The 23,099-nt window shown below is 52.4% G+C and overlaps 3 protein-coding genes across 5 annotated transcripts in view; all 3 read right to left on the bottom strand.

The window, feature by feature from the left end:
- Positions 1 to 685, bottom strand: part of LOC125954400 (supervillin) — a 91,131-nt gene extending 90,446 nt beyond the window's left edge. Inside the window, exon 1 of one of the 3 annotated variants that reach the window (XM_049684653.1) lies at positions 620 to 685. The gene's annotated coding sequence lies outside the window, so the exon portion shown is untranslated. Of the gene's footprint in view, positions 1 to 439; positions 582 to 619 lie in introns of those variants that run through there. The other 2 variants (XM_049684654.1, XM_049684651.1) reach the window with 2 other exon arrangements.
- A 1,469-nt stretch (positions 686 to 2,154) lies between these two features.
- Positions 2,155 to 2,854, bottom strand: LOC125954536 (NPC intracellular cholesterol transporter 2-like). The gene has a single exon (XM_049684931.1). It carries the CDS (start codon positions 2,719 to 2,721, stop codon positions 2,155 to 2,157), a length of 567 nt encoding a protein of 188 aa, XP_049540888.1. The 5' UTR covers positions 2,722 to 2,854.
- Positions 2,855 to 5,199: 2,345 nt separating this feature from the next.
- On the bottom strand, positions 5,200 to 21,879 carry LOC125954543 (serine-rich adhesin for platelets-like). Its single transcript, XM_049684938.1, has 2 exons — positions 21,583 to 21,879; positions 5,200 to 11,326 (listed from the first exon to the last, which is right to left on the bottom strand). The coding sequence occupies exons 1-2, from the start codon at positions 21,643 to 21,645 to the stop codon at positions 5,531 to 5,533; spliced, it is 5,859 nt and encodes a 1,952-aa protein (XP_049540895.1). The 5' UTR covers positions 21,646 to 21,879; the 3' UTR covers positions 5,200 to 5,530.
- Positions 21,880 to 23,099: the final 1,220 nt, after the last annotated feature.

The following is a 23,099-nucleotide window of genomic DNA, read 5'->3' as shown; positions in this document are numbered from 1 at the left end:
AACGGGATTATCTTCTAGCGTGCGACCTGGAAAATGCGCTTCTTGGTGGCCACCGGCGGCCCCCCAGCAAGAAGAAGAAGAAGCAGAGGAGCCTGCCCGAGGAACTACTGCACCAGTAACCTTGCCTGGCCAAGCAGCCACAACTACAGCACCATGATTCGTTCTTATCGTACAAAATGGAACACGCCGCCGTTGCTGCTGCTGCCCGTCCGGATAAATGGAGGCCACCATTTTCTTCCCTGTTTTATCGCGTCCGTGGAAAATGGAGCTAAATGCGGGGGATTCGGTTATCGTATGGATTTCGCGGTTCGAAGGACACAACCAGAACGAGGAAATTCGCTGGCCAGCCGGAACAACAACTCGCGGCAGCGAACACATCAGCTGGAAATTAACCTCCGGTCCATTTTTGTGGGATTCTGCTGTATCTCCTGAAACGTACCGTTATTTTTTCGGGAGGGAGTCGAAATACCCGGACGCAAATTTGCACATTCGAAATAATCACAGTAAAAACGAATGATAAAAACCACCGGAAACCGCCACGGAGACCGCGAACTGACGAAAAAGAGCGAAGCGCGCGCGCCGATTGTCGAGGTTTTAATGAAACGAAACGCACACGCACCGCTTGTCCCGGTGATAGTAAAAGTCGTAAGATAATCGGAGGAGTGTAGATTGTTCCACACTACACGGAGCTAGTTAGAAAATGCTAAAGGCTCTGGCTAACTGGCTGCAGCACGAGCGGCAGCTGCGGCAGTGCACGTTCAGACCGCGACCAACACATCAAGCAATGTTGTTATGAGTACAGTGTTGTACAAATGTGTAGAATAACTGTTTCGATTGCTACAAAGCAAAATTAATTATGAAAATATGAAATATAATTTAAATTATGCTAACAAACAGCATTTTGGTTATCCTATTACAAATGCTTTTCCATACCCCAAGAAGGAAGAGCTATGAAGTGACAGACATATGCAGAACACTGTAATTTTGAGAAAGAATTTCACTTGTTTTGGAATAATTCCATCGCTTCTTTTGCTGATGTTACGGGCTTAAAACAAGAAGAATACATATTTCCTGCAGCAAAGTAGCCTCTGGACAGTCGAATGATTACATAGATTCGATAAACAATAACATTACTTTTGTTTTTCTTTATACATCGGTGTGGAATCGATCATAAGGGAATCTAACAACAATATATTTCAGTTTTCAACAAAACAATGCTTAAAAGTTCTTATTTTTGTGTATAACTTCATGAGAAACTAAAAAAGTAGCCGAAATAATTTACACCGTCATTCAAATATTACGCCACAATTCACTTTTGACGGCTACTCCACACACCTTTTGGATGCGGCAGTTGCCGCACGTGCTGCACGTTTGAACGCTCCCATTCGATCCCGTGTTTGACAAGCCGAAATGGTGTACGGAATTGCCGCAAGTGCCGCAAGTGCCGCTGCTGCCGCTCGTGCTGCAGCCAGTTTGCCAGAGCCTTAAGACGTTCTCTACATCGCGCAAAATCTTTTGTTTCGACTTGGCATCAAAAGATTTTGCGCAGTGTAGAGAACGTCTTAAACCGTGGACCAAAACAACAAAATCGGCACAGGGTGGCCCGTTCGCCACGTTACCTTTCTCTCGCAAGAAAAGTACTGAACTCCAGTCTCTAACGGTTTTGGTCAAAAGACACACAAATCCCACCGTGCCATTTCATTTTGAACGGTGGGATTTCGTGTGATCATTTGGTGGACAACATTTAGAGTCCTATTTTTTGGAGTTCGTCGTTCGACCTGTAGAGGGCACTAGTGTGTTTGACTAAACAGCGCACCCTACAGGAGAAAACGCGAAGCTCTTCGATTGATTTTTGTTTAATTTTGCCGTTTTTTGCTCGATATCTTCATATTTTGCTCGAAAAACTCCCCAAAAATCCCCAAAAAGACCCAGGAACAACGAAAAAGGATTCTAAACCCTTTCATCATACTTTGACCATACCAGCCCCGAATGTGCGCAGTTAGAGGGGAGATTTTCGTATAAAAAGGACCCCAAGTAGTTTGTGAAAGATAGATCTTTCTCTCAGTAGTTTGTCCTTTCGCTAGGCTTTACTGTCCAAATTTATTTCCAAAAATTATATCCCAGTCTAAACACAGTGCATTGAAGCAGCAGAGCTTATACCGCACGGCCGGAAACCACACGAGCATCCAGCACGAAGCAGGCCAACGATTGGCGGTTTTCGTCGACCAGGTTGATCTCAAGCGTGAGACTGACACGCGGATAAACCAGCAGAACGGGCATGCTCAACCGGTAGGTAATGTCCTCATGAGCGCTCACTGGGCAGTGGGTATTCTGGAGCCAGTTGCAGGCGGCCGCACGATCCGGCGGTAGCTCGAACGGTGCAGTCGCTCCCAAGGCCGTCGCTATGACTTCCGTGCGAAGACTGGCCGCAGCAAACGGTGCCGTAAAGTCCATATCCATGACGGCATCCGAACCACGCACTAGATCACACGGTGGCACGGTACAACCTTCCACGCGGACCTCCGTCGGGCGTGGTCGTCCATCGGAACAGGCACGAGTAGCCACGCCGGCACCGCTCACCGTTACGGCCAGAACTCCAACCAACACGAGCACAACCGTCAACGGAGCCATCGGAACAATTAGTAGCTTGCTGAACTGCGATACGATTGCGGGAATGAAATCATCGGCAGCAATCGATTGGCTTTTATAGCAGACAGGCATCAGCAAACCCAGATTGGCCGCACCGGTTTCGCGGTCCCGTGAACAGGTGTTCCTACCTTCGATGGGATCATAAATTGGCCAGATAAGCCATAGACGCCCCGGATTCCGCACGCTCCCAGATCGATGCCCGATAATCGTTATCCATTACCCCGCCAACAATAGCATAAGACGTCGCGGCCATAAATCAAGGGTAATGATTTCTGGCCAGCTCTGGGGCCTGATTGGTCTTGGAAACAGTGGATACATGTCGGATGATGTTGGACCCCTTCCTTCTACGTCATGTTATGTACAGTTCAATAAATAAAACAATTCAAACAACAAGAAAACCAATCGCAACAACGCAACGGAATGCAAAATCCTTCAAACACAACCTCAAAAGCAGATTACAGTGTAGGTTTCACATTTTATTTCTACAGCGAATCAACAACAAAATAAAGAGGGAAACGGAATAGCGTCAAATAATACATTGCTATCAACTAATCACTACTACGTCTTCTATCTGCTGGTGCATCTGCTGCTGCTGAAACTGAAGCTACTCTCAACGCCCGCGCCCTCATTTACGGATTCTGGAAGAACGATCACCGATCGCGGCAGCAACACTACGGCGAAGCACTACACACCACACCCGGTAGCAAGCGGAAGAGCGGAATTTACAGATTTCTAAACAATTTTGATCGATCTTTTGCTCTCAATGCTACCGCCTCCTCTTCCTCCTACTTTCATCCTTCGTCGCTTGCTTGAGACGATTGCTGCAGAGCCGCCGATTCTGTCTGGATTCTGCTATTAATAACCGATCGTCAGAACGATTTACGGACGTGATCACGATTGCTATATAGCTGCCTACCCTTCCTTGCCTGCCTGTCTCTATCACTCGTGTCTCGTCGGACACGTGTCCCTGGTTTGTTCCTCTGTTGTAGACGATGCGGCGATCTGTTCTCGGTCTCAGCAATCTTCCTAGCACATCGCAGCAACCCGTGCGCTACTCTGAAATTATTCCTTTGCTTTCGCTTGTTTCTTCTGCATTCCTTGTTAGATCTAGTTATCCCTGGCTTACATGGTTCTATCTTTCTATACAAACCAACCCCCCGTCCCGAATCCTCGATTTGTTAAAGATCTATCGGGATGAAAAAAGAACACAATCCAGAGAAAAGAAGAAAGAAACAGAAACACTTTGAGTCGTTGGGTGGCAGCCGAAGGATCAAAAGGACATCGCTGTTGCACGATGTTAGTTTCGGAAGGTTCGACAGGAGCGCACTAAGAGCTAAGAGAGCGCCGCGCTATTTTGCTATCGCGATAGGTACTACTACTGCTACGATTAAGGCTAAGCGTTTACAAATCTGGAAGGCAATAGGATCGCGTGTATGCGTGTATGTGGTAAGTGTGTTATACTCAACGTTATACGGGTTCATGTTATTCATATAAATTCATCTTTTAGGTCCTATTTCGTTACACTATATAGTAGAGCTAGACGCTCGGCTTAAAACGACACTCAATAGAGTACTCTCGATCCGGCAGCGACAGAGCGAAGGCATATACATAACGATAACAAAAATTCATTGGCACATGGTAACAGTCTCCAGAAACTCCTCCACCGTGGCTGCAGCGTGTGCAGAGAGGGGCCTTGCAGGTAAGGGGCTCGCCTTCTTCAAATTCCCTTCCTTCGCAGTCGCCTGACGGAGTTGCGGCCCGAGGGCGTAAGGCTTTCCGGGCCCTAAACCGCGAACCGCACCGCAAACAATGAACAAACCAAAAACGGGTTCCTATACACAGAGCTAACAAGCTAACACACACACAACAAGTACACGTAGTACAGTATTACAGTACCCGAAGAGAGAGAGAGCGTAATCCCTACAATAGGCAGAAGCAGAGATTCTGGAAGGGGCCGGTAGAGTCGCGATTCGCTTTCGATCCGGGATGCGATCGGAGTTTGTTGGAAGAGTTGGAAGAGTGAAGACTTTCCTCCTGCTGCGAGTCCTGGTTGTCGATAGACGTCGATGCCGATACCGCTGATTCCGCGGGCGCCGGACGAAGCTGTTCGTCTAGGCCATGCTGTGGCTCCTTTGCCGGACCACAGATACACGGTATCAGTGGTTGGCACCCGGTGTCAGGCTTCGGTAACGAGACGACACTGCTGCTCTCGGTCGTACTGGGATGTAGATCCGTTTCTTCGACCACCGCTACCACCGGTCGGATGATAAGGAAGGGACACAGATGAAGATAGCTCAACGATAATGACACAATTCGACAGTTCGATCGATCGACCGTCCGGCCGGCAACACGTGGTTAGGGACATCAAGAAACTAACAACAGAACGGAGCAAATTGCGTGACATCGAAAACTGGTGAAACCGAGTGCTCTGGTGTGCCCGAGCTAAGTGTGCCAAGTTTGTGGACCACCATTAACCAATGGCTAATGCAGAATACGCAACCAGTTCCTAGTAGAAACACAAGAAACTCAAGGAACCCCCCCCCCCCCCCCCAATAGGTAGCAGCGGAAGAAGAATTCAAAATCTCGTTCGTCGACACTTTCCTGGTTTGGTGTGTGGGGACACACCAAGGATTGAAAGTAGATCGCAAGAGATTCGTTCTTCCTCCACTGTCTACCTTTTTGTCACTCCTCTCCATAAGAATCTTGTCCTTCTGCATTGCCTGGCAAATGGAATGGTGGTCAGTGCATGTCGTTCTAGTGCGATGGTGACTTGCCACCCACCCAAAGTGCTCGTAGAGCGTGGAATGTGCCCAGAATCCCCATTCTAACTATTCTATCTTTCTCTCTCTCTCTCTCTCTCTCTTGCTTTTGCTCTTGCTCTCTAGATTACCATAAGTGCGAACAGTATAATGATGGCAATGATGATCGCAAAAACATTAATGTAATCAATGTTACTATTAGCTAAGCCGTAAGTACATGCAAGAACGACATGCTGCGGTTGCACCAAGCTACTGCTGTTGCTGCTGCTACTACCCTTGCGCTTCGTGGCACCACCATCCGTTCGACCCGTCCGGCTACAGCTGGAACCGTCGTTTCTGTTGGTTGACCGTTTCGGAACCAGCGCATCACGTACTGCTTCCTGGCGCAGCCGCTCCGCTTCCAATCGCTCCAGTTCAGCAAACGTCTCCATCTGCGGATCTTCGGTGTCGCTCAGCTCATCATCAGTGGAACCAGCTTCCTGTACGGTGGAAACGGTGGACTCTTCAACCTTCTGCTCCTCCTGCTCTTCCTCTTCCTCCTGCGTGCTGACATCTTCGATGAAAATCTCCGGTATCTGAAGCACCGACCGGAACGGATAGTAACCGATCAATCCCGGCGCCTGCGGTCCAATCTGCATCTCGTTCACGAACGTAGCCGGTTCCTTAGTGACCGTACCTTCGCACCCGAAATCGTTCAGGCTCACATTGCCCGAATCCGTGGTCGTCGATTCGCCACCATCGGCCGGATTCGTTTCCTCCTCTAAATCCTCATGGATCGTATCGAGATTGTGCGGCAGCAGCGTCGTACTGCTGCGCATCAGATAGAAGCTCTCGATCTGGGCGATCGGTTCCGGTTCTACTTCATGCACCTCACTGTCCTCTTCTAGGTCATGCGTGGTGGCGCTGGTGTCACTATCGTGCTGAGTGGTAGCGGTGTTTGTGGCGGTGGTGGTGGAGGTGGTGTGTTGTTGGTTGGTAGTGACAGTGTTGTTACAAGCATTGATGCTATTAGTAGCGGAGCGACACGCAACACTCGCCACGGTGGTGCTAGTGGTGGTAGTAGTAGTAATGGTGGTACTAGGGGGTTTACGGGCCAGGTGTGAGATGCTGGGTACGGTCACGGAGAAGACCACACCGGCATCGCCATCCCGATCACCATCAGCTTCACCACCATCATGCTCATCGGCAGTGATCGCTGATGGTACCGTGGTAGCCGCCTGTGTGGTCTGCTCCGGATCGCTGGGAGCTTTAGAGGACGGGGATTGCTTTGGGGGTTGGCTGGTGGCACACGACGGCAACAACGACAACGACAAAAGCGGCACACGCACGGGGGTTGCTCCTTTACCTGGCGGTGATGGACTCTTGATGCCGAAGATCATGGCCAGCTCCTCCGACGAGTTGTACTGCGACTCCGTATCGGACGGGGTCAACCGGACCGAGGACGATACCGGCGGTGACCGGGAGGAACTGGATCGCTTACGTTGTTCCGCCGCGATCACACTCGGCTTCAGACACTCGACCGATGATACGCGCTCCCGTACGACCGAACGATCGATATCACCGAGATCGACCTGTGCACTGGCCGTTACCTTCTGCGGTGCCTGAACGCCTGGTATAGCAGCCAACGATTTGCTCTGCGCTGGCGCAACACTGGATGCCGAGCTCAGTTCCAACTCGATGCCACACTCCTTCATGATCAGATCGATCTCCTCTTCCGTCGATTTCTTATCCGTATCCGACTCGAACGGATTGATGCTCTCGACCAGATTATCATAATCGCGCTCGATCGAAGACTTTACCCGCTCATCGCCACCAGCAGCACCACCGTCCGAGGTCAGTGGATCCTCCAGCTCACTCAACTGTTCCTGGCACCGTTTGCTGAGCGCCTCGAAGCTACCGGCTGGTGTTAGTTGAGCGATCAGTCCCTCCACTGCACTGGAGACACCCGATTTCAGTTCGCCGCTGATCGGGTGAACCGGTTCCGTCGGTACATCCACCACCGGTTCTTCCACCACCTTCGACTCGATCACGATCGTCGGTTTGTCGAGGATGACCCGTCCGATCATGGTCACTTCCGGCACCACCTTGGTCTCTTCCGGTTCCACCGATGGTGCCTTTACCGTGCCGGTCTCCTCAATCACACCACGAAGCATCTGCTCGCAGTATTTGGCCGCTTCGGCTACCTGATCGATCTCGTTCGAGTGCTTCTGCGTCACCTTGACGTCGGTGGCAGCGACTACTGCCGATGGTCCGGCCACCGTTTTGTTGACCGCATTCCGACGATTCGGCTTCGTCTCCGGGCTCGTTCCGCTCGATACCGAGAGGGTTTCCTTGCGCAGCTCGGCCAAATCGGCGCCCAGCTTCTCGCTCGTATTCTGTGCCTCCAGTGCGATCGCATTCAGGATTTCCTCGAACTCGGCCTTATGCTTCGCACCGACGATCACCGGTTCCGTGCCAGACCGGGGTCTGGGCGTTGGTGTGACGCTCGATGGTTCACTGCCACCATCCGACGATCGGGGGCTCTTCGGAGGACTGCCACTCGAGCTGGATTTGAGCGTCGAGGGAAGGTTAAAGACCGCACCACGGTTGCGATCCTTTGGTGGTGATCCACTCTTGGCGCGTACTTCAACGGTTTGTGAGGACGCACCGGGTGTTGATTCCTTCCTCTGTTGGGGCTTCTCCGTCTTTGCAGGGCTGCTCGATTCGCGGAGACTCTTGGCGTACAGCTCAAGCTTGTAGTAGTCTTCCAAATTACCGCCCGAAGGTTTGGCCGCATCACGCTGGATCTGCGTGTAGTAGGTCGATCCCGAGTTACGCTTCGTGACGCGTGATTCCTCCGATCCGCTGCTCGTGTTACCGGACACTGGCACGGACGTCGTCGTCGTAGGCGTCGTCGCAGGTGCCGGCTTCCTATCCAAGCTAGCGTGCAGATCCTTATCCTTGCGCAGTTGCCGGAAGGCGAGATCATCCGCTACGAGGTCCGGCGATTGACGGGGCACGAAGCGTGGTGTCTGCTGCTTGGACGGTGGCTGTACCGTCAGATAGTCCGTCGTTGGAGGCGGTGGAATCGGACCAACGGGAATACCGAACGGTGGTTGGTTGTCTGTCGTCTTCAGCGAACTGTTCGCGCGCTTAATGCTGCGATAACTCAAATCGTCGAGTCGTAGATCGGGTTCCGGTTTCGCACGATCGTCCTCCGGATCGGGATCGTAGCGGTAGGTGCGCGCACGATGACTGAACCCGGTCGGTGTCGGTAGATCACGTTGCTCTGCCCGCTCGAGTAAATCTTCATCGCTCAGCTTGAGGCTTTTGTAGATCGCTTCCAGCTCACTGATCGCTTCCTCAAGGTTGGCCGATTTACGCTTCCTGGCCAGTTCCTCCTCGGAGCAGGAGTTCCGCTTCGAAATCGTACGCATCGGAGGTGTCGGTGCTGGAACTTCAGGCTGCTTATCACCACCGTAACGCCGGTAGACGGTCTGGGATCCAGCGACCGTCTTAGCAACATGTTCCTCGTACTTGTTGGCTGCCTTCTCTGGTGATGAGGCCGCCGCCATATTAGCACCATTCAGTGGACGACTGGACGTTTTAACCTTCACCTCGTACATCTTCTCGTTCGGCGATCGGACCGTCGTCTGGTTGGCATCAGCTTGCCGCAGATACAACCGTCCACTGACGACATTCTCATCACTCTGCTGCTGCTGCTGCTGTTGCTGCTTATCATCCAGTAGATGATCCAGCTCCCGAGTCAACTCCTGATTTCGACGATTCATAATCTCTAGCGCCCGGGAGGTGGACACCGAGCGCGATGAAACGGCCGTTCCGGCCACACCTGGCCGACGCTCGGTAGCTCTTCCGCGACGGTTTGCGGTAGTAGCCACTGATCCCGATGCAGCACTCTGTTCCTCTTCAATTTTGCGCCAAAAAGCCGAAGCGGATTGCTGTGGTGTACGGGAACCACTGGCCGTTCCGTTGACCGACTCGGAGCTATCCGCTCGAACTGATCTCGGGGTGGAGCGCGTAGCGATACCGGATGGTGTCGTGTTGCCACTGTAAACCAGCGAGGACTCACTGCCCGTCGGTGCTGGCTGTGGCGAACGTTTCGGTTCGTACGGCTCAAAGGTACGATCCTGGACCTGGATCGGTTTACGCGATCGTGGCGTTACATCCGTTATGTAGCGCCACTCACCACCAGGTCGCTGTTGTTGCTGAGTTGGAGGTGTCTGGACTGGAAGCGTTGCAGCGTGATGATAGTGAGGTTGTTGTTGTTGCTGATGCTGCTGGTACTGCTGTTGCTGCTGTTGATGATGCTGATGATGATGGTAAGCGACATTGGAGGGTGGCGTACTCGGTGGATGTACCACCGCTTGCGGTTGCTGCTGACGGGAGATGTAACGTTGTTTCTGCTGCTGAGGTTGCTGCGATTGCTGCTGCTGCTGCTGCTGGTGTTGATGGTGATGATGGTGGTGTTGATGCAACTCAGCAGGCTGTACCGAGGAAGCTCTCGGTGGTGTGACGGTAAAGCCAGCACCGCCGTGCATCGAAGGTGGCGGTGGCGTTCGTTGAACCATCGCCGATTGTCCACCAACCCACAGTCGATCCTCGCTGTTGCATTTGCCATTCGATTGCCATATGTTGCTTCCTCCATTCGCACCGTTCGCTCCTTGCAGTTGATGATAGCGATCGAAGGCGTACGATACGGGACGAGCCTCGTTGGTGTGACCGATCGTTAGCCGACGCTGGGGATCCCTCGGTGGAATCGGAGGTGGACTACGGATCGCATCCCTCATCGAGCTCGCCTTACTCTGGATGTAGAAACTGTTCTCGTACGTCACCGTTTGTGGGTTTGGCGGTGATTGCGATGCGTAAGGGAGCTGCTGCTGCTGCAATTGTAGCTGATGTGAATAGCTCGGTGATACCGCGTACCGTAGCTGATGACCATGCACCCCACCATGGACATTCGTAAGGCTGGCCGAATTGCGCAGATTCGGATGGGATCCTAGTGTCGCCGGACGTCGATAGGCAACGTCAACCGATTGTATGCTACCACCGTGTGGCAACATACTGGGCGATATCGGTTGCGTATGCCAGCGATTCACGTGCCCAGGTGCAAGGGCCTGGTGATGGTGCTGCTGCTGTGGACTGTGACCATCATCCCTACCGGACATCCGTTTTAGGTAGCGCTCCGTACGGGCCGTACGTGATTTGCGATGCGATCCCGCACTGTGATTACCGAGGCTGTCATCACTCCGGAAGCGTGACATCGAGGAGGATCGGTGTGATTCCTCATCGCTGGATGATTGTCGTTCCTTCGAGTTTCTCCGGACGATGCCACCGCCACGCACTTCCTTCCTGCCGGTGCGCCGATCAAGCGATCCATTGGCGGTGTACCGATCGATCGAATTGATGCTATCGCTCTCCCGGAACCCGTACTGATTGTGATGCTGCTGTGGAGTGTGTTGCTGCTGCTGCTGCTGCTGCTGCTGCTGCGGATGATGATGATGCTGCTGGTGTGGTAGCAGCACTTGCTGTTGAACTGGTTGAAGCAACTGTTGCGGTGGCGGCTGAGGACTGACGACGATGTGATCGAATCCAGCACCGACGATACGACTCGAGCGTTTCTTACGCTTCCCGTTCAACGTTCCGTGACCCTTGACCGGTACGAAGCCCGCCTTCCGGTCCTCCTCCGAGCTCGAATCCGTATCGAGATCTTTCTTTTTCTTCCGGAACAGGCTGCCAAGGGACCACTTTTTGTCCTTGCTCTTGCTGTTTGCCGTAACACGCTCCATTTCCTGTTGTTGCTTCTGCTGTTGCTGGGGCTGTTGCTGCTGGTGCGGCGGCTGCTGCTGCTGCTGCACATGAACTGTTGCGTCCTTCGGTAGCGGTAACTGGGGCCTCCACGGAGACGCAGTCTGGACAGTCTGCCCGGAAGAGAAGAAAAGAGAAGAGAATTTCAGTAAAAAGCGATCTAGTGAAAAAAACGAATTGAAAAACGAATGAAGGAATTTTTCCTTCGGGAAACTCTGCTGCTCGAGCGCTCTCGGGTCATCCATTTCGCCTGCATTCCAAGCGATCGCTCTAGCGCCTGCCCGTGATGCCGGTGAAAGCGGCGCGGCTCTAAAAATAGTCGTCTGTATACAATCCGCGTTCCACGGCTCCGGCTTATCGACCCGACCTCTCCTCCATTCATTCTTTTTTTTTTTCATTCCACCCGACTCCCGGGCACCGAGAGTCAACCTTTGGAACGTTTTTCCCCCGCACAGGTTAGTCTCTCTGCCCCTTTTCGTCAAACACCAGAATACCAGGCAACAGTCGATATCCAGCAGAGGTTCGATTCATTTTCATTCCTCCTTCGCCACCGTCGCCACCGTCGTGCAAGTAAGTCCGTCTACCGCATTGCAGGTGAATTCCCCGATCATTAGGTAACGGATTTAGAGCTTTTCCAGCCGAGGAAGGAAAGAAAAACCACGGTACCGGATCGCTCGATCTGCGTATTGTGTGTTGGAAAACTGGGCGATCGAATCGATTTTTCTCGATCGATTTCCGTTTTGCGATCGAGCGAACGGATACCGCCAGAGCAGGGAGCCCTGGGGCGGACAAACACACAGACACACACACACACACACACACCCGCCGCAGAGATCTTATTTTTGGGCAGCCGGAAGACGGTCGGTTTTTGGGGTTTTTTTTTGGGAAAAACAGACAAAAGAAGCAGCGCAATAACCATTTCTCAACCTCGAGGGGCTCACGCAATCCCCTGCATGCGATCGGTTCCGATCGATCAGGTCGGTTTGATCGCGGTGATCTAAGATATGCCCTGATCGCTAGGATCTCGGGCACAAAGAATCTCCACATTTCTCCACTCGTACAAGAGTGTGTACGAGTGTGTGCGTGCGTATGCACACGTAACCCATCTTAATCACCATCTTTCTGTCGGTGAAAAGACGCTCCGGCGCAGCGAGCATCCGAGAGCAGCAGCTCTCGGCGGATGACAGCACAGCACACCCCAACTTTGCAACTCCTGTCAACCCGGGACAGGTTTATTATACAGTCAGCAGGATCGCAAATTTACGCTTTTTTGGCAAACGGCCCAAGGACTACCCTTCTTCCGTGGCGTAAAGGTATGCGCGGCCGGCATTACGAAATGTGGGTTTCCTGGTAGCCTCGGCAGCGACCGGCCCTGGTTGGTCGGTCGGTTAATGGCCTGTTGGTTTATTATGTACACAGTTTATGGGAGCTGGAAGATTGATTTGATCGTCTGTTTACGCGCCGATTGCCGATCGCGATCATGTGACACTAGACCGTTTCACGAAAGCGTCACGACCGAAACGATGAATCGTCATTCCGTTTAGCGGCTCGATAATTTGGAGCAGCCATTAACAGAAACAGACCTTGAGTGTCTATGTTTCCTTTTACGGCGAAACTAAGATGTGTTAACATATCGTAGATCGACTGTAGAGCGATGAAAGGTCTATAAGAGATGACCGAGAATCAATCTGATCTGATCTCAAGTAAAGTGATCCTCGACCGCCTGCCTCTTCTCTCTGTCCGACAGAACCGAAACCAGGTGAACGGTGGTGCTGGTGGTGATGGCAGCAGTGGAACAGAAATTACTTGAATTGGTAATTGCTTAAATTGCTCTCTCTCTCGCAACTACAGTGTTCAGACGTTGACCTGCCTCGGGTTGCGGGGGGGGTCCAAAGTCAGCCAAAGAACAGTAATAACGGGGCTGATCAGTCAGTTCCTCAACGTGACACACGCACACACACACGGTCACTGCGGCTGCGCGTTGGCCAAAAAAAAGAAGCGAATCTGCATCCACAGATCGTGACAGATGCCGGGGGGCCGTGGTGTCCGGATCTGAAGCCATCTTCGCCAGCGATAGGTCACTGTCACACCACCCGCCATTAGGGCGAGTCAGCAGCAGCAGCGGCAGCAGCAGCATCAGCACGTTCTGCTCACGTCTCGGGGACTGGGTCTTCGGCGTTCGGCCACCAAATAGCCCGTGCGAGAACGTGTCAATGTCAATGGCGTGAATTCATAATTATATGGGGAGTAGGTCCAGCCCACCCGCCCTCCCTCCACTATTTAACCTCCCGTTTTCACCATTTTCGGGGTTTTGCGTTGGCGGAAAAAGGGCCCAAGCAAAAGAAGCACGAACACCGAGCACGAGGTTGACGCAACGCGCAGCAACAACAGCACGAATCCGTAAACAATCCACTAGAGCGCGAGTGCGCCAACCTTCTGTCTGTGGTGGACACGCAGAAGTGATGATGTACGACGATGATGATGATGGTCTTCCCACCGTTTTCGCAACTCTTCTCGCAACACCAAAGAATGCACTCACGTCGCGTCCATCGCGTCGACTTCTACTCAGCCCGCGCCGGCCCGTGGCCACAAATCGAGCACTGGGTCGAGCAAACCATCGCCAATCCGCAATCCTGACTCGCTGAATCATAGATCATCTATTGGGCCGGACTTTCTGTGCCTGACTGTGACATCTTTTGCACGCTTCATCACCACCACCACCACCGACAACGGTGGAACCTTGAAAACAGACACGCGCTCACACGGTGCTGACGCTGTTGCCGCCGCTGCTGTTGCCTCTGCTGCTACTGCCACGATCGCCATCTATTTAGGGACGATTACGTGCGTGGGAATATCCGCGGGTGGATGACACAGGCCTTTCGGGTGGGGATGTTTTTTTGAGTGTGCAAAACTAGCTGTCCACCCCAAAAAAACAGGACACACCATTAACTGCTGCCGTGGCACCATTAGAGAGACGCTACTAAAGGGAAGATACCATTTGCGGATCTCGCTAGCATCCGGCTTTCGTTTTTCGCCTTCTGGCAGAAGAAGAATCACACGTCACACGTGGTCAAAACATGGCCACACGCCATCCATTTCAGCGCGCCAAGACGAGCCTTACTTGAAGTAGAAATAGTCCTTGGTTTGACATCTCTCGACGACGGTGGCGACACCCACACTGTGCTGACTCTGCACTGACTGACGGGCAGAGAACCGTTACACGCTTCCGTGCCTGTCTGCCACTGTCAGGGCAGTAACTAATTACATTTGAACACACATTATTTGGCCACCGCCGTGTGTTTGTGGCTGTCTATCGGCAGCGGTAGCGGTTATCAGCTGCTGCTGCTGATGATTATGAAAGATCGGTATCAGCATCAGTACACCGGCACCGCTAACGAATTCGCCTCCCCCGGGGGACCAACGTTACACACCAACACGAGTCGAACTTTGGTTGAGCACTAAGGGCGAACGAGGTGCTCGAGATCGGTGTACGTCCTGAGCCGCAATGTGCGCGCGTGCGCACACATTTCGAGCAGTTCGGTGCGTGTTAGTGTGATCTACTGATCCACGAGATCCACTAAGAGCTAATGTGCTCACGTTCCTGTTATTCGAGCAGATCGAGCGTTCGCAATCTCAAACGAAGATGCCGCTGCTAATGCTGCTAATGATGACCTAGGGCACGGACGCGACATTGACAAACGACACCGGGAGCAGGCAGCAGAACAACGCGCAAGCGGCGGAAACACACAAGCAAGAATTTAATTTCTGAATGACTTCTGGTGGCCTGCGACACTTAAACGTACGCTGGCACCCTCGCCCCCAAAACATTGTCATCACCGCAGGAAGATGAGAGAAAGGTACTCTTTTCTCGCTCGCTCGCTCGTTCGCTATTTGCTGCTTCTCAAATTTCACTGGGCCATAGGCCAGCAGTAGTACGGTATGGCTGTAAGTGTATAGTACACTACGACCAGACATGATCATGATGCGCATGAGTTTCCATTAAAAATAGAACAACAAAAACGATGCTCGCGTTCAAGAGCAGCAGCGCGTCGACGTCGGGGCGCTCGGCGTTAGAATGGAACAATCTTTTCTTTTTTTTTTTATGAAGAAGAACATGAAAAATGGGGAAAAAAACACAACAACAAAAAATCTCTCTCTGGCGCGCGCGCGCGCTCGCCATCATCGGATGCTAAACCTGCCTCCCGTCCTTCCACCCGCTGCCAAAAATAAGCCATGGCCTGTCGTTTATTTACATTAAACGATTTTTTTTCGGGGGGTCGGGGGGGAAGATGTAAAAATAGCCAAATGGTGTCCGCCATCGGCAACGTGCCGTCGTCCTGTCGTCGTCGTCGTCCTGCTGTCGAGCAGTTAGTGTGCTGAGCCGCTCGAGGCGAAAAAAAAAGCCGGAATCACGCGCACAGCACGCATCACATATTGAGTGCAGTAGCATCTACAGAGGAAGTCTCGTCACTGGTTCGAGTTCGCGCGAACGATGTCATGTTTATTTTCTGGACGCGCCACCGAACAGATGGTGGTCCAGCAGAGCCAGGAAGTTAAGGGGGATGGGGTAAAATCTGCGAATCCCACCCACCCGGGGCCCGGGACCATCTTCTTTGTGGCGAAGGAAGATCTAAGGAACCGCAGCGCAACGTTCTAGATGAACCAAACGTCACCCGGGCGAACGAGCAATAACAGAGCAAAGTTCGAGTTGTTTGTGGCTGTCAGGCTGTTCGGCATCGATCTCATGTGGACCACGGAGAAGGCGTGTTGGAAAAGATAAACTTGGTCTTAGTAGACCTCGATACGATTGGTGGTGGTGATGATGTTTACTCAGCCGGTTCAGAGCCTACTCATCGCCATTGCGTATGTGTCGAAGAAAGTCGACAAATCGGACCGAACACAGCACCGGAACAACGGTCGTGCTGTAGACACGGAAAATCCGACCCGACAGAAAATCACAGATGGCCCCCCATCCCGCGGGATCCCGGGAACGGCCATTACTCAACCGATGCGATGCCGATTCCGAGTTCATAAAACATTCTCGAGCAGTCATGTAATCGAAATGCGAAAAGGGTTGGCCGGCTGGCCGCCCGTCGACCTAGTTCCACCGGACCTAGATCTACACGGAGCGATAGCCGGAGAGTGCAGGGGAAGGAGAATGTAGTTGATGCTTTAATGGCCTAAACGCTGACGCCACCCTTGGACTGTGTGTGTGTGTGCCAATGCACACAGTGATGCAACGCACCACGGACCACGAAGACGACGCTCGACAGAACGCACAGTGATGGTCGATTGTTCTTGCGTCGAGTCGAGTGGTGTCGAGGAATGGGGCGGGGTGGGAGCGCGGGGTAAAAATAGTTTGGAAAGCGAAAGCAACCTCCTCTGGCGCTGCTGCTGCTGCAGGTCAACTTCACCGCCTGGTGGATGATCTTGGTGGCTTCTGGCGAAATCCGCATTCCCCACCACCCCCTCCTCTTTCTCGCTTCTAGGCCTGGGCGGGATCTAATGATCCGGCACAGCGCCTTCGACATCCTCCTCATTTACATCCACCGTCAACCCGGGACGGAACCGGGTAGTGGAGCGAAGAGTTCACGGGCTGGAACTATTAAAGCCGAGACATTGATTAGAGACACCAGCAGCAGCACCACCGGCAGGGCGTCAACAGATGCCGGTGTACCCGTTGCAGCGCCACAAAACCCGAAGGAAAAAGAGGAAACTTTCACTCGTCTGCGGGAAGTTTGCAATTATTCGCCGCGATGATGTCGAGTAGGGAGGGCTAAGTGGTAGGTCTAGGGGGTGCGGCCACCCCTTATGAGGCGATAGACAGACACCACGATGGCAACGTCAGTCATCGGCAAGCCGAGGAGCTGCAGGAGTTGCCGATGAGGGGTTATTAGTTCCCTGCCCTTCTCCCTCCCTCCCGTCTCGTTGCTTCCTGCCAAGTGTGTCAGGCAGGTGATGGTGACGACGACGACGACGACCATGATGATGATGCCCGGATGACGAACTGGCAGAGAGACGTTGTGATGTGATGGCAATGCGCTGGGATTAGCACTCATTTCTCGGGACATTTGTCATGTGGGTGTGTGCGCGACCCGTGGCACCGTGGCCCACCGCACCGAAACTGTGCCAACTAATCGATACTTCCGACCGACTACTACTACGACTACTGCGCTTGTGATCTCGCGGTAGGGACCACTTCACTGTTTTCACTCGCCGCGGCCGCGGAGTCGCGAAGCGAACAAATGGAAGTGGCCATCGGGAAAAAGGACGTGACCCTAATTTGCGGTTCCTTCCCTTAACCCTTTTCAGCTGGAGCCCACCGACCACCGAACAGAAGTGCCTTCTCATTCATCTCGGTGGCGGCCAACACCACCTGACACCGAAGCAGATGGGAGCAAAGATCGGCAACGAAATAAAGTCTCTCCGCAGATTGGAAGTTTCGTTTCGCTTTTAAATGCGGATCTAACAACCTTCAACCAGTCGCGCCCCCAAAAAAACATGCGGACAGGCGGCAACAGCAGCATTGCAGATGGTTAGTGTGCGCATTAAGCTAACGTGATTCTTGATTCGCTCATCTTCACCTTTATGGGCGAGATCAGATCGTTCCGATCGATCTCAGCGATAGGTTCTTCTTCAAATCGAATCCTACCGATGACTCTACTAGCTCCCACTAGCTCCTATGGAGAGGCCAATAGAACGCGATCTGATCGCCGGAACGGAGTCCGTAAATTAAACGTCGTGGCCCCGCCAGTGATGTGCGGTTCCTCCGCGGTCCAAAGTCCTCAATCATCATCCATCATCAACCTCAGGGATGGTGGTGGGAGGATGGGTGAACCCATAAATAGGCGCGCCTTGTACGCGACCGACATGCTTGCACTGCTGCTGCTGCTGCTGCTGCTGCGATGATGTTTACATGCTCAATGTTTTGCGTTTTGCGCAAATGCAACATATGATCAGAGCGTGTGGAGGAGTAGATGGAAGGGTGTGGGGGGCAATGAGCTATGCCCCTGACCGCAACTGAACCAAAGCCGAGGGTGGTCTTCTTCCGAGAACTTTCCTTTGTGTGTTTTGACTTCTAAACCCGCGCGGGGGATTTAACATTCCTCCGATTACATAGCATGGTGGACGGCGGTGGACACAACACAAATCTCGGTACGCACCGGCATAATTATCTGCAGACCCTTTGATCGTTAATCGTCCCCTCCCGCGGAAACCTATACTTTGCTCTCTGGTTCTTCGGTCTTCGGTCTTCTTCTTTAGCTTTAGCTTCAGAGGACAGAGCTGTTCCAGGGACTTTTCAATCTGTAGCCGATCGATTCTGAGACGATGATCGCGATGATCTTGGCTCCTCGAGAAACGCGCCCCATTGGAGCGGACAAACAAGGGGGTGCAGAAGACAACCCCGAAATAGACTTAACCTTTGACCCACCGACAATCTACTGCTCTGCTAGGGGGAAACGAACATGCCATAATGGCTTGATCGGTGCGGCTTCGGGGGGCCAGCCGGCCAGCCAGCAGCACCAGCAGCAGCGGAGTCGCGACCGAGGGCGGGGGTTCAAGTTTCACATCCCGTTAGAGACATTCCGTGCAATCTTTTGTCAGCAAAAGCAAACAACAAATAAACATTTCAGCATGCGTTTCCGAGCAATGCCAGAGAGCGAGCACGGGGCGCACTATCTATCGGCAAAAGGGGCAAGAGTGAAACAAACAATCGAAACGCTAAAATAACATAATTCACCCCGGCCCCGTCCGAGATCGCGCGCGATCGAGATCGAGCACCAACACTAGCGTAACCCGAGGGGAGGGGGGGGATGATTTAGAAATAGATTAGGGAGGGAATGTTGGGATGAGCAAAAAAAAAAATGGCACAAAGATGCCGAAAGAATCTCGAATCTCTCTGGCGCCACACCACACCACGAGGAAGATGCCTGACTTTTCTGACGTAAATCGCGAGTAACAAACAAACCAAAAAAAAGGGCGAGGAAAAGGCGTAACGTGAAGTGTACAATGGGAATGCAGAGAGAGAGAGAGACACTCGAACCGCGGTCTTGACGGACATCCATTTAAATTCTGAGACGGATGTGGTACCAACGGAAACCGGTCCACACCTCCGGTTGCCCTTTTTGTTATCTCCTCTTATCTCGCTGGGCAAGATATAAACACTCGCCACACCACCACGTTTGACGCGTCGTCAAACATCCTTCCCCATTTCATTCATTCACCCGGTAAACAGGCGCGGTAATAGTAAAGTAAACGTTGGACACATGCAACAAGAGACGATGCCTAGCAACGGCTGGATGTACTAGCCGGCATCTTCGATCCTAACACCTTCTGAGTGGTTGAGGTGTCTTTTTTGCAGCTCTTTGCGGTGTTTAGGGGCGGTCAAAGCAAACAACCCGCAACACACACATACGCACGCACGCACACACAGGTGTGAAGGCATTGCGCCATTGCCGATGGCGTGAAAGTGCAATCCGGGCGCGTTGCAGATGAGTGAGGTTAGGGTGCGGTCCACACACACAACACTGTTTGACCACCGGCCCCAACATACAGGCCAGAGCGCGTAGAAGATGCCACACCGTAATTGGCTAGCCCAGGGCCGAACCGATGCGCTGTTTACGTCTCCCAGTCTCTTCCCCCTCCCGCATGTGTGTGTGTTAGGGTCCATCAGCTGGAAACCGATAGCACTAACCGGGGGCCTAGCCCAAGCAGGCCAGCCTCCCAAAAAAAAAAAGGCAGAAACGAGATGCGCGCTAGATTAGATTAGAGTAGGTGGTAAAAGGGGTCGGCAAACATTAGAAAAAAAAGGGAGCATCGACACACCTTCTTCTTCTTCTTTCCTCCGGGCGCGGTTTGTTTGAGTATCTGATGATGGTGATGATGGTTTCGTGAGTTGTAGTCGGTGTGTACAGCGCATCCGACACCTTTTCCATCGACATGTGGCTTTTGAACACGCGGTACATTCATAGTTAGTTCGAGATCCGAGCAACCCGAAAGAAAGTTGATGCCCTACCTCGCCACGATCGTTGTGTGCGCTCGGTGTTTGGTAGTGAAATTGTGTAAGATCAGGCCGGCAGGTGTGTTTATACGGTTATTGCTGCTACTGCTGCTGCTCGTTACCATCGGTGTACGAGCTGATGAAAATCTACTCTTTCCCCACACATTCGATACGATGATGCGCCTTGATCGCATCACGCTACTTTATGTAATGTCCGATGGTGCTACGTAGTAAAAAAGGGAGGAGCAATTAAGGTGTTCCAACAGCGAGCGCATTGGAATCATCTCAAGGTGGTCACGAAGGGCCAAGCCACAACAATAACAAAAAAAACTACTGTAAAAACCTAAATCCAGTAGTACGGCCCCGATGGTCGGGACACACAAATTGTTCGCGAACGTACCGAGCGCGCGCGCTGTCGATCGATAATTGATCGATGTGTCGAGTCGGTGACGGGAATTCTGATTAGCGAAGGTGCTTTACTCATTCCGCAGACGGCAGACATATACATCTTGTCCAGTCATCGCTGGTAATAATCCACACACAGGTACGACCGTAACCTGGCGAACGGTTGTTCTGTGCATTTTGTAGAATGTCCAGGCGTGAGATGAAGCGGAACTCCTGCTACGCTGCTACTCGTCTTGCGGTTTTTTGGCAATTACTTCGCGCTGGAAAGCTTAGACGATGTTTTTGGGGGGTCGGTGCCAGAACTAGCGCTTTTGTTGCTTGCTGTCAAAACTCCAGAAAACAGCGCGAAGGAGTGGGGTATGAGAAATCCGCAGAATCCATCCCGTCCGTCACTGTCATGGTTCGCAATGAGGGACACACACACGCGCGCGCACACACGCGTACGGTTGTTCTAAATATTTATCCCCAAAGGTTCGCTCTGCGTGACACTCCCCTTATTCGCACTTCATCCCCGAGGACCATCACCTCGACTCGGGTCTCTCGAGCTGGCCAGATGGAGATAGAACCTGAAGCAAACCTGCCTCGTCATTCGTTGAGATTCATACGTCAAGATAGGAAGCGTCGGTCTGGTGTGTCCGTCCGTCCTAACACCACAAAAAAGCCATAGACCACTCCGTTTAAATTCAACCGGTAACCGGCATTGACGTTATGGCTTCCGGAGTCTGTCCGGAGTTCGCGCTCACCCCGTAGATCAAAGTCCACCTCCCGGACACCGGAGGAGAATGTAGAACGCGCGAGAGCGCTCATGCGTCCTACCTATGGCCGTTCTTCATCGAGAATTAAATCAAATACCTTTCAAGGTTCTCCAGAAGGCAACGGAAAAAATGCTGTGACGACACTGTGCCCGGGATGCTCAGTTCAGCTTGATTGGCATGTAGTTGTCGTCTAGGTTAAGCGCCTTACATTCGAGGTTACACTCATCGCAGTCACCGTCGTCATCGTCGCCGTCGTTGGTGCCGTAAACATTGCCGGCCTGTGCTCTGCTCCCCGAGTTTAGCGCATTATCGTCGACACTCCGCGCGCAAAGGTGGTGTTTGTAGCGGGTTTACTTGTTTACTGTTTCGGTAACACGCGCACGTCGCCCGTCATCACGACACACGCGGAATGATGCCGCAGAGACGAGCGAAGGGACGCCAAAAACGAATAAAACGAGCTAGAAAACGAGTATTGATACTGCCAACGAACCAACCAACCAACCAACCAACCGGAGTAGCTTACACAATACGACGGTTAAACACGCACAAGGTTGTTCCGGACGAATTTGTCGGGGTCGTGTATTTTTTTTTTGCTATGCTTATGGCCGAAGGTAATTGAATTTACCGCCCGCTAGTTTACGCTTTCGGTTTAGTAAATCGGTGCGAGTGGAAGGAAGGAAGAAATTGGCCAAATAGCGGCGGGATCGTAGCAGGCTCTTCCCTTGACCTCACCGAAAGGCACTCTTGGATAACATATAACCTGATTTCGCGTGCACGAGAAACCTCAATTTTACAGGAGAGAGGAAAAAAAATACACAGTTAAACGCACGGTTAAACCTTGGCCAGCGCGCGATCGCCCTAATCACACAGATCGCACTCTAACTGGTACTGCTGCTGCTGACCGAGTGCCTAGCAGCAGCGGTACATAGCGGTCCACACTACAACAACACCGGACCGCGTAATCAGACACCCGGGACCCGGGGATGATGGCGTCAAGCGATCTCGCCTTCCGTTTTTCCTTTCCGTTAGCACACCGTGTGCCGGCTACGAGTAGAGCTACGGGTTCCGGCAACGCTCGAGCGAGTACTACGGTGGTCGTGGTTGACGAGCCGCCAACCGCCATCGACATTGAGACACAACAACCCGCATCAACGACGACGACGACGGCGGCAGTGTCTCTCTTTCTCTAATAACGTCATCACCGACCACCAGCAGAGAGGGGGAGCACGAGCGCGTGTCTGTGTGTTTGTGGGGACAACAATTAGAATCGCTCCGCACTCGCTGGTCGCCGTCGTACGCGGCTGCGACTTCGACTTCGACCAAACAATTTGGAGTGTTGCGAAATGGCCACAAAAGGAGTAGCTGACCTGCCGGTTAACTTCCAGCAATGGCGGTGGCCAACGAATGCACTTGCAGCGGCAACCCGGGAACTTTAGACTTTAAGATTAAGTTGTCGGTCCCGCGGGGAACCTCTGACAGGTTATGGTAAATGGCCATTCGTGGTGGTGGAGGCCGTTGTGTTTTAGGCACTAGACACACTAGACTTGTTGGGGGCGCTAGGGAGACAATCGAATACTGGAATGCTGCTCGACATGCATTCTATCCAACCGCCGTACCGTTCCGTCCCGTCCATCTGCGGTGCATTCGATTTGCATACCGTCGACGCGATGCGGAATGTGAACGCGAACGCAAAAGAGCTAAAAACAATTTGTCATCCTCCAACGG

This window comes from Anopheles darlingi, chromosome 3, assembly GCF_943734745.1.
Source record: "Anopheles darlingi chromosome 3, idAnoDarlMG_H_01, whole genome shotgun sequence".
Classification (NCBI taxonomy): Eukaryota; Metazoa; Arthropoda; class Insecta; order Diptera; family Culicidae; genus Anopheles; species Anopheles darlingi.
The sequence above is the reverse complement of the archived record's forward strand: the minus strand, read 5'-3'. Positions and strand labels throughout refer to the sequence as shown.

What these genes read in the sequence shown, in the direction of transcription:
- LOC125954536 (XM_049684931.1), bottom strand. Translation starts at nt 2,721, where the DNA reads ATGCCTGTCTGCTATAAAAGCCAATCGATTGCTGCCGATGATTTCATT.
- LOC125954543 (XM_049684938.1), bottom strand. Translation starts at nt 21,645, where the DNA reads ATGTTTACGGCACCAACGACGGCGACGATGACGACGGTGACTGCGATG. An exon ending in CGATGAGTGTAACCTCGAAT is followed by an intron (nt 11,327 to 21,582) that starts GTAAGGCGCTTA and finishes TCTTCCGGGCAG; the next exon opens with ACTGTCCAGACTGCGTCTCC.